This window comes from Urocampus carinirostris, chromosome 4, assembly GCF_059441175.1.
Source record: "Urocampus carinirostris isolate Australia breed hairy pipefish chromosome 4, RoL_Ucar_1.0, whole genome shotgun sequence".
NCBI classification, from domain to species: Eukaryota; Metazoa; Chordata; class Actinopteri; order Syngnathiformes; family Syngnathidae; genus Urocampus; species Urocampus carinirostris.
In genome coordinates, this window is record NC_142352.1 from 1,143,607 (window position 1) to 1,155,144 (window position 11,538).

At 43.0% G+C, this 11,538-nt stretch overlaps 1 protein-coding gene across 1 annotated transcript; it reads left to right on the plus strand.

Moving 5' to 3' along the window:
• The first annotated feature begins 3,351 nt into the window (after nucleotides 1-3,351).
• On the plus strand, nucleotides 3,352-8,787 carry LOC148366625 (uncharacterized). Its single transcript, XM_088333410.1, has 2 exons — nucleotides 3,352-3,588; nucleotides 5,945-8,787. The coding sequence occupies exons 1-2, from the start codon at nucleotides 3,480-3,482 to the stop codon at nucleotides 8,134-8,136; spliced, it is 2,301 nt and encodes a 766-aa protein (XP_088189536.1). The 5' UTR covers nucleotides 3,352-3,479; the 3' UTR covers nucleotides 8,137-8,787.
• The last annotated feature ends 2,751 nt before the right edge of the window (nucleotides 8,788-11,538 follow it).

Genomic DNA, 11,538 nt, shown 5'->3' on the forward strand with positions numbered 1-11,538 from the left:
CTTGGCCAAACCTTAACTGGCTGCCTGAATTGTCCACAAGTTCAGGACTTGCGTTTTCAGTGTCACTGTCAGGTAAGTGTTGCTGTTGCGTGTCATTTGTGTGTGTGTGTACTTCCTTGTAAATGTTGTCTGTTGCGTCATAGAGTCCGTCCCTCGCTAGTCTCGGTGTCTGCTAGTGTTGTTGCCGACCTCCAAGACCAGTCGTCTTGCTGGAATCGGACTGGTGCGCCGACAGGTATGTGGGGGAGTGGCCTTTCAGATCTGTTGTACGAGTCCTGCTGGCGGCGCTGGCACGTCTCTCATCTCACGGACAATCTTCTGGGGCGTCGCTCATGGTCTCAGATTCTTTTCCATCATTAGAAGTACTGAGCGAAGCCGGCGGCTCATCAGGAGTTGGGCGGGAGACTTTCGAATGTCTACCGGGGTGTTTCTGTGCTCTAGCAGGCTTTGCCCGTGGCCTTGGATTTGTCAGAATGCTTTGCTGTTTGGACAGTTCTTATGGCAAGGCCGTTGCTTTGTGGGTAGCGTGGACTTGAAGTAATGTGCTTAAAGTCCCATTCTTCTGAAATTCTGTAGAGCTGTAGCACGGGCCATTGTCGCTAACTATTAAAGGATTTTATACGATTGACTACAAGTTACCTGTATTCAGTTTAATGCAATAAAGATTTTCACTGACTGTGCTTTAGTTCAATGTACAAGATCAGGGCAAGCTGTGTGGAAGATGTTTTGTCTAGGACGTTTCAGATAACAGGAGGCCTGTGCTGACGCGGGACGACCAGAGATTGTTGGGCACAAAAAGAACCTTGGCACGCCCATGGGAGGACCCGGCACACCATCATAGTGGGATGATTTTGCTTTGTTTGTCGAAATGTATAAATGATCCCGGGAAACTGGGCTGGGGGCCCGTCTCCTGTTTACATTTAGATTCACTGTTAGGAATAATAAACCTCCACCCTCCGACTGTCCGTGCCCCCTGCCCATCTGAGCACCATGGGAGCCAGAGCCTTCAGTTGCGCTGCTCCCAAGCTTTGGAACAATCTACCTCCGGACCTCCAAAACTGCACACCTCTCTCCACTTTTAAGTCCCGTCTAAAAACACACCTGTTCAGGACTGCTTACAACACATAGCTTCTCCATTTCCTATGATTTTATGTCTTGTTTTTATTTATTATTTCGCTTACAACTTTTTAAATTGTATTTTTTTCCATTGTCTGTACAGTGTCCTTGGGTGGCCTGAAAGGCGCTTTTAAATAAAATGCATTATTATTATTATTACCCTCGTGTGAAAATGCTGGCTTTCTTGGTCATTTGTCTCTCTAGAAACGAGCGCGCATAACTGTTGGATGAATGTAGGTCGTGTTTGCTTAATGGAGTCATATAACTAATTGGAACAATTAGGTAAACTGTACATTTTGATAGTTAAATTCCCAACACTACTCTGTCTGACTACTTTTGCTTCCAAGCCTTTCAGTATGCAGTTGTCGTGGTGCTCGATGGACTTTTGTGACAGCGTGTCGGCCACAGGTATGTCCTTACCTGGGCGGTGAATGAAACTTATGTCGTATCATTGTAGTTGTAATATCATTCTGCATTAGAGCTGTTGGGACGACAGCCCTTTCTCCCCGAAAGATGACATTGTTCTGTACAGTTAGCTCATCTCGCATGGAAAAATATGGCCTCGCCTCCAGTTCAACCTGTCTTTTATCCTCCGGCCACCCTTGCAGTATTCTCTGTTTCAGCACCTGGAGGGCCTGGTCCCGTTCCGTCTCACCTTGGATTTTTTGTCGTCTCTCCTCTGAAATGGGTAAGTAATTCATCATATTCACTGTTTCAATTTCAGCTTCAACAGAGCCCTCAACTGCATATTCTGGTAGGTTTGCCCTGCTCAGCGTATCTGCAACAAGCATCAGCCTGCCTGGAACAAACACCATGTCTATGTCATATTTTTGTAGCCTCTTTGGGGCATTAAGCAGAGGCTATTGTGTGATGGTTTCAAGTGGTTTATGGTCAGATTGTACCACTACCTTTCTGCCATAGGTGTATTGGTGAAAACTTTACACTCCAAATAGAATGGTGAGGCAGTCCTTTTCTATCTGTTCGTATCCTCTCTCTTTAGAGGTTAGTGCCCTACTGGCGTAGGCTATAGGTCGGCCTACCTGAAAAAGTGCTGCGCCCAGCCCAGTTTCGGATGAATCACATTGGAGAGTGAGTTCCTCTCTAGGACTGTAATACAGTGGTACCTCGCGAGTTCGCGGTTCCACTTTCGTGGGTTCAGAGCTTCGCGGGTCTAAAAAATATACCTTACCTTCTCAATAAAATCATTTACTGTGTTGACTTGACGCCATTGAGCGCGAGCTTATGTCAACTGAGGGCATGAAATGAAATGATCTGCATTTCTATAGCGCTTTTCAAGTCAATTACTTCCCAAAGCGCTTTACATTGTGCTTCACATTTCCCAATAGCGGCCGTGATCTGTGCAGCCATGTAAGGCGCTAACCTGCTTATTGGGGGTACTGGGGGTTCAGTGTCTTACCCAAGGACACTTCGACATGTAACACGGACAAGCCGGGATTCAAACTGGGATCCCTTAATCCTAAAACGATCGCTCTACCTCCTGAGCTACTGCCGCCCCAATAACAAGGATATGGTGTGGACACTCTTATCGTGAAGGGGAGGGGGAGGCCCTGACACAATGCTTAGTCATGGTGAGTTACCGCTTCGCTCACCCCTCCCCTCCTTTAATTCCTCCCACCTCACCCCCTTCTCTTGTGGCGCTCAGTCTATCGAGGAGGAACTTGGCGACGCAAGTATATTCACTTCTGTCACATTTCATCTCAAGTTTGACTTTATTATCCCAAAAGCGAGCCGTTGTTTGTACTATATACCTGTATACGTTTTTTAAGCATTTTTGAAGGGGCGCCGCTACTTCGGGGATTTTACCGCACCGGGTGAAACACATACATTGTAACAAAAGAGAAGAAAATGAAAATTAATCTGCTGGAAGTGGGGGTAATGGAGTTTTCAGAAAAGTTTGCTGAATTCAGACTTTGGGTCTCAAAGGAGGATACTTTTCCGTTTTTTGAGAAGCACGGGGCTTTTTGACAGGGTTTAAGAAATGGAAGACGTGACGGGTATTTGGTGATAGGGGGCAGTAATGCACAAAAGCGATTGATGCCAACCGCCGTTAAACCTGAAGAAGAAGAAGGGAAAAAAAAGACGTCAACAATGGCCGACGCGCCTACCATCAAATTAGATAATAAAAACTGCCAAATACCTTAGATTAAACCTACAACTACTTAAGATTGAAAGCAGGCTAACATTAAGTTCAGTACTTTGCCTATTGACTGCCTATTTACTGCCGAGCGACACTTTCTTTGTCGACTCGAGTCGAGCTGACAACGTGGCGTTCTGCTCCGGCCTTTCGGGAAATATTTATTTAGCTTGGTAAAAATCAAGCTTGAGCTTCGAACGCAAATAAAATGTGCTCAATTGGGAAAGGATATTTCCAAGAGGAGCTTCAGGGAGCGCAAGAAGAGACCGAGCTAGAACATCGACGGCCTGTCGTTGTTTCCAAGCAGCTCCGAGGAGGTTGGTCATTGTCATCTCACATTTGTCTTTAAATGTATTATTTGAGTTAGGGTACTTAGTTTATCCCTCAATAATTATTTTCAAATAAGCACAAGTGTATTTTTATACATAACATCTGCTGGAAGTGATTGTAGTGATGCTTGAGTTGTATTCCGTATGTATTAAGGATATGACCGAGTGTGCAATTTCCTCATGCGTGAGAAGATAAGCAGGACATTGCGGTTCAGCCTTTAAGAATATTTATTCTTAACAGCAAGAAAACAAGAACACTGCTCCATCCAATCCAACATGGCACTCAACAATTTTTAGCAAAACGAAATATGGTGTGTGCGTCATGACAACACTCAATGTATAACGTCCTACCACAATTTCCCGAGTAAAAGCGCTATAAAATTGACAAATCTTAACAGTGTGTGCAGATTTTACACAACCATGTGGATGGAAATTTCTGATTGCAGACTAAAAGATGCACTAAGAGATCACTGATAAGGACAGATTATATCTCCTAGTTTTGTTGTCCTTGGGGAAAGAAGGACAAGCCTGGATGAGCAGATAGTGCAGCTTTCTATGGGAAGCTAATTTAGGCAAAAATCTCAATTTGACTCAAAAAGTAAATTATGCAGTTATTGCTCTTGTGAAATATTGTTACATTTGTCGTTTTCCTTCGGCATGCATGACGGACGAGCTGGATGTGATCCGTGGGCGATAGTTGGCCCACCCTTGATTTAGAACCTGTTGCATTGGTCGAGATTTTGAGACCAGAAGCTTGTCGTTGCTGTCAACTGGACATTTTGTCTGATTCCTGGTATCAATCAATCAAAACACTTAATTTTTCCCCAAGGGGCAATTAAAAGGCACACCGAGTAGCATACAACACCCACCCAATACATACAATAATGTTCAACTGTTATGTGCGGATGTGCTGAAGTCCATAAAATAAATATGACTGAATAAAATGTTTCAAAGTCAATAAAATGTATAAAAAGTATAATAAGTACCAATATAAATGACAGTGCACTGTCGTAAATGATGGCGGGGCAGAACACTACTGAACACGAGGGGGCGGGGGCTGCCAGTTCAGGTGCTGGGAATGAAGCCAGTCTTTCTCCTTTGAGTCCTGCTGCCGGGACAACGAAGTCTTTGTTTTGACAGCAATATACAATAACATCCACAACATCCCGAGGGATAAACAGAGACCACCGGATCTCCCTGGGTGATCTGCCTGCCGACAACGACGGAGCAAAAGTAAAAGGCTGCCAGTCGGGTCTGGCTAAGAAAGGCGACTACACAGACCAGCGATCCCAAGCATGCTCCTAACCAACGCCAGATCCATCGTCCACAATGAGTGAATTTGAGCTGCGGATCGCCACCAACAGCGTCCGGAATTGGAGTATTTTTGTCATCACGGAGTCTTGGCTTTCCCGACGCCGCATTACAACTAGCAGGACGCACGCTTCACCAGCACGAACGAGACGGAGACTCCGGTAAAAACAGGGGTGGGAGACTACGCGCTACAATAATAGACACTTCTATCTACCGGGAGAGCTAACTGTGGTCATTGTGCTTGCTGTTTATGCTAGCAAATCTCTAAATCTCCTGCCCGCTGCTATCAATAAGCAGCAGCTTGACCACCCCAATGGAGGTTTTATCGGCGCCGGCGACTTTAATCGGGCATGTTTATGGACTGTACTTCCCAAATCTGTTCAATACGTGGACTGAGCAATTCGGGAAACTACACTGGACTGTGTGTACTGTAAGATCAAACATCCAGTTCGATCCACCATTTCTGTTTGTCCCTCACCCCCCTCATCACCCCCCCTCCGGAAGAAGCAGAGCCTATTTACAACAAAGACAGTTAAAACATGTTCTTTGTTCCTTTATCTCTTTGTTTCATTATCCTCACTGTAGAATGTGGAACTGGAGTTGTCCAATTTCGTTGTTACAATATATCCCATGTTGTAACAATGACAATAAAGGCATATTCTATTCTATTCAACAAACTCCGGGAACAGGATGTGTGTAGGATACGAAGGATTTTGCCGTTTGAGACCTTAATGTTGGTGTCAACAGGACCTTTTTTCCAAATTCCTCATACTTCTTCTTTCATGTTGACGTCTGTGTACTGTCTGTTGATGCCGTTGCAACATCCATCGCAGCCTGGTCATCCTGGAAGGGGAATAACCTTGTGTGTGGCCCAGTCTCAAGGTTTCTTTATCTTCCTCATGCTGATTTTTGTTTTTTCCCTTGCCCTCGTGTAGGTTTCAGATCAAGGGATATTGTAAAGGTGTTTTGTGCAGCCCTTTTTGACTTTTAGCGATGAAGGGCTATACAAATAATTTTGACCTGTGTCTTGCAGATATCGGTGAAAAATATCTTCCTACTGCGCGGCAGGAACCAGAGTTGCTTCGTGTTAAAATTGAGGACAAGAAAGATTTTAAGCAGGATGAGGAAGATTTTAAGCCTGATCACGTTAAGCAGGAAACGGAGAACGTGGATCCTGTTCATATTAAAGAAGAAGAGGATGTGGAAATGTCGCTCGGGGCCGGCGTCCTTTCAACCATCGCAGATCAAGGTCAACACGAAGAGAAGGATTGGCAGGAGCCTCTAAGCTTCAGTTCCTGTCAACACGAGAAAACGGAAGAGGACGACTCTGCGAACACTGGAAGCCACAAACAGTTGAAGAGACATATGTTAGCTGACACTGTTGAGAAGCCTTTTGCTTGCTCGGTTTGTGGCAAAACTTTCACCCGAGAAGGAACCTTGAAATTACACACAAGAATCCACACTGGTGAGAAGCTGTTTGCTTGTTCAGTTTGCGGTAAAATATTTACCATGAATGGGAAATTAAAAATACACTCAAGAACCCACACTGGCGAGAAGCCTTTTAACTGTACAGCTTGTGGTAAACGTTTCTCCCAGATGGGGCACTTAAAATTACACACAAGAACCCACACTGGAGAGAAGCCTTTTAACTGTACAGTTTGTGGTGAACATTTTTCCCAGATGGGGAACTTAAAATCACACACACTAACTCACACTGGCGAGAAGCAGTTTGCTTGCTCGGTTTGTGGTCTAAAATTTACTCATAAATCAAGCTTAAAAATCCACACAAGAACCCACACTGGTGAGAAACCGTATGCCTGCTCAGTTTGCGGTAAAAGATTCACAGAGAGTGGGACCTTAAAAATCCACACAAGAATCCACACTGGTGAGAAACCTTTTAACTGTACAGTTTGTGGTGAACGTTTCTCCCAGATGAGGCACTTAAAATCACACACACTAATCCATACTGGTGATAAGCAGTTTGCCTGCTCAGTTTGCGGTAAAACTTTCACCCAAAAAGGAACCTTGAAATTACACACAAGAACCCACACTGGTGAGAAGCCTTTTGCTTGCTCAATTTGTGGTAAAAGATTCACTATGAGTGGACACCTAAAAAGCCACACAAGCACCCATACTGTTGAAAAGCCTTTTGCCTGCTCAATTTGTGGTAAAACCTTCACCCGAAAAGGAACCTTGAAATTACACACAAGAATCCACACTGGTGAGAAGCCGTTTACCTGCTCAGTTTGTGGTCAAACATTCACCCAAAAAGGAAACTGGAAATTACACACAAGAATCCACACTGGTGAGAAGCTGTTTGCTTGCTCAGTTTGCGGTAAAAGATTCACAGAGAGTGGCACTTTAAAAATTCACACAAGAAGACACACTGGTGAGAAACCTTTTCACTGTACAGTTTGTGGTGAACGTTTCTCCCAGATGGGTCACTTAAAATTACACACAAGAACCCACACTGGTGAGAAGCCGTTTGCCTGCTCGGTTTGCGGTAAAAGATTCACTGCGAATGGGAAATTAAAAATACACTCATTAACCCACACCGGCGAGAAGCCTTTTGCCTGCTCGGTTTGTGGTCTAAAATTTACTCATAAATCAAGCTTAAAAATTCACACAAGAACCCACACTGGTGAGAAACCGTATGCCTGCTCAGTTTGCGGTAAAAGATTCACCGAGAGTGGGACCTTAAAAATTCACACAAGAACTCACACTGGTGAGAAACCTTTCAACTGTACAGTTTGTGGTGAACGTTTCTCCCAGATGGGGCACTTAAAATCACACACACTAATCCATACTGGTGACAAGCAGTTTGCCTGCTCCGTTTGTGGTAATACTTTCACCCAAAAAGGAACCTTGAAATTACACACAGTAACCCACACTGGTGAGAAGCCATTTGCCTGCTCAATTTGTGGTCTAAAATTCACTGTAAAATCACATTTAAGAAGCCACACAAGAATCCACACTGGTGAGAAACCATTTACCTGTATAGTGTGTGGGAAAAGTTTTTTCCGGATCGGGCACTTAAAATCACACACACTAATTCATAATAGGAAGAAACCTTTTGCCTGCTCCGTTTGCGGTAAAAAATTCAGCTATAATCAGAGTCTAATAAAACATACAAGAACCCACGCCTGTAAATATCCTTATGGTTGTTCAGTTTGCGATCAAAGATTCTCAAGTCAGGTGAAGGCTCAGGGTCACAAGTGCGCTTGAGGCAGAGGTTAGCTGTTAAGTCTGAGCCTGAACCGAAATTCTGCTTGGTTCTAAAATGTCAATCTTAACGCATGGCCGGGCTTCTCTCTTGTTGACTTAAAAATATCCACTTTGGAGCGCCTCCGTCATTGTGGATCATTTAAAAACATTTTGTGAGAGAGAAGCCCTTCCTCTCACTATCAAGTCCTGTCAAATAATATGTGAACATATGGGTTTGCTTTGGGCTCAGTCCCTCAAATGAAGTGAATTTGTCCGGTTCTGGCTTTTAGCTTCTTGCTTTTACATTCTTTGGAGTTACCAAAATCAAGATGATCGTTTCAAAGATTTATTTTTGATCTGATGCTGATTAAAGGATCCTACATTATATTCTCTTCTTTAACCCTTAAAGCATTAAGACGTTTTATGTGGATTTTGAACTGTGTGATTTTCTTTTATTTTTAAAATGTATCATTTGTATAAAATGTCCAAGATTGAGCATTTTTTGTCCCGTTTCAATTTTTTCATAACGTTGTTGCCTCTTGATAAGACTTGTTACCTTGTACCTGAAATGAAAGGAAGAACTCTAAATTGTCAATATCATGTTAAGAAATGTTGTATGTGTTGAAGATGTTCGTGAAGGTCATTGGTTCTATCTTCTTGGGAAAACTGAAGACCAAAAACAAACTTTTTTGGTTTTTGATTTCTATCAATAAAGGGAATTGACATAATCATTAATTTGAATGTAATCTGACGTTATCTAATATCTTTCATGTCTGTTTCACTAACGAGAGGACCTTTTTGTGTTACAGGCCTCACACTGAGTAACCCGGTCCCAGAATATCAATTTGTCTGGTTTTGTTTTCGATGCTATCTGATATATTTGTTGTATCAAACAGTACATTACATTTTTCCTTGTGCGCTTTCAGGTCTTCACTGAATTTACTATATACTTTTCTAAATTCCAAATACTTAATCATATTCACAACAAACGATAAAACCATGTGCTCTTCTTCACATAAATTGTCCCTTTTATCTACAAGAATACTTCCAGCCTGAACACATTCACTCACAACTGACTAAAAACGTTTCAAGTACTTTTTTTTTTTAAACCTTCAGCAATTGGTATAAGCTTTAGCTAAGAACACATAGACAGAACTTATATTGCACTGAAACCTTCATTTCTTTCCTGACAAAATCATAATAAACACGGGACAAAATCTAACGATATAATCGCCAGACCGCCATCTTTGCTACCAAAAAACAAAGACTTTGACTCTACAATTCAAACTGTTGGCCTCACGATGTTCACAATCCAAACTTAAACAGAAGTTGAATGTTGAAGGATTTGATTATAAGGGATTTTGTACGATTAAGTACAAATTACATTTAATGCAAAAGATATTCACTGGCTGGGCTGTGGGGCAGGTCATTGCAACCTAGTGAAGGATGATGTGTACCGAAAAAAGCAGGAACTGGGACGAAGGGCTGATATGATAATCAGCGCTTCACGACGCAAGAGGGGCCGTGGTGACACAGGAACGCTCGCGGTCCAGACATTGAGGAGACGAGGTGGAGCCCATGTGGGGAGTCTCTGGCCCGCCCATGGGAGGAGCCGGCGCGCCACTGTGCGGGGAGAAGATGGCCACTGAGAAGAAAGCTAAAGCTCGTTGCAGACACACAAAGCAAATTACAGAAGGGTGGGATGTCTTTTGATATGTTTTTTATGTATATTCAGATTCAGATTCAGATTCAGATCTACTTTATTGTCATTCTAGTACACGTGTATACAGAACGAAATGTCGATGCATCTGACCCCCACAGTTTCCTTGAATGTACAGATATAAATAAAGTTGTATTGTAATTGGCTACGTATAGTATTTTACCATAGTGCCGATAGTGCAAGAAGAGTAGCTAACCAGATGTGCAAAATATATAAATGATCTTGGAAACATCGGGGTGGGAGAGTTGTCTCCGGAGGGCACACTTACATATGCTGTTGTGAATAAACCCGCCCCCGTGCGGAGTTGAAGGCTGTTTGATTATTTTCTTTTATTCTCTCTCAAAAAACGAGCACGCATGATTGCTGGGTAAATGTAAATCTTGTTTGGTTATGGGAGTCAGATAACTAATTCGAACATTTTGGTAAACGTTTGGTACATATTTATAGTTAGAAATCCAACAATGTGTAAATTATTAGCCCTTATGACTGAAGGGTGGCCGTGTAAAACACTTTACTAACCTATTTTGTACAGTAGAAAGAAAAGACAAGTCTCATCTTCCGTTCGTCATAATGCAGCGTCAATCACGAGCGACAAGCTCCCTCTAGTGGTCAAATTTGCAACCTGAAGTCTTAAACACATCAATTTGGGTCATTTCCTATCGGCCCATCCATCCATTATCTGCACCGCTCACCCTTAGTAGGGTCGCGGGGGTGCTGGAGCCCATCCCAGCTATTTTAGGGCAGTGGGCAGGGGACACCCTGAACACAGAGACAGACAACTCACTCGCTCATTCACACCAAGAGACAATTTGGACCGGCCAATTAATCTGACATGCATAGTTTTGCAATGGGGGGAACCCATGCAGGCAAGGGGAGAACATGCAAACTCTGCAAAGGACAGCTGATCACTGGATTTAAACGCATGACCCCAGAACTGTGCCCCGGACGAGCTACCCACCCAGCTGCCGTGGCATTTCTCATAAAAACAACACAAAGATTGAGACATTCAAACTTGTGACCCTAAACATAAATATTTTAGGTGTCACAGGTTCTGTTAGCCTGGTAATACTTGAAAAATCGCATGTTTCCTTTTCAAATTATTGTGTACTATTTAGCTGCTAAATTTTAGCGCCTACGTGTCTTACAAAACGTCATTCATTCGGGAAAAAAAAGAGTATAGAGTAAGAGTAAAGGATGCTCACTAAATGGATTGCCGGACTTGAGTAATCACAGTTCACGGTTCCCTTGACCACCTGGGTCATCCACTGAGGATGCAACTGAGCGCTTGTCTTGGGATCAAGGGATCCCAGTTCGAATCCCAGCTTGTCTGTGTTACATGTCGAAGTGTCCTTGGGTAAGACACTGAACCCCTAATACCCCCAATAAGCAGGTTAGCGTCTTACATGGCTACAATACAAGGCCAAGTTTTGACTTGAAAAGCATTATATATAAATGCAGATCATTTCATTTCATTTCAGCGCGATGCAAATTGGCTGAAGCTACGGCAAGCGCTGAAGCCCAGAAAGTGCCAAACGAAAAAGACAGTCGCAGACGTCCATGACTTAACAATTGAATGAGGTACCCGAATATTAACAGTAATACAACAAAAACACCGATTTTGTGAGAATTCAAAAAAACATTCAAAACAATCAAATTTCAACTCTGTTACACATGATTAGTGGCAATGGTGTTGAAATCACTCA

Excerpts from the sequence above, each read along its gene's own strand:
- LOC148366625 (XM_088333410.1), top strand. The coding sequence starts at position 3,480 with ATGTGCTCAATTGGGAAAGGATATTTCCAAGAGGAGCTTCAGGGAGCG. Across the intron at positions 3,589-5,944 it reads TTCCAAGCAGCTCCGAGGAG|ATATCGGTGAAAAATATCTT; the intron begins GTTGGTCATTGT and ends TGTGTCTTGCAG.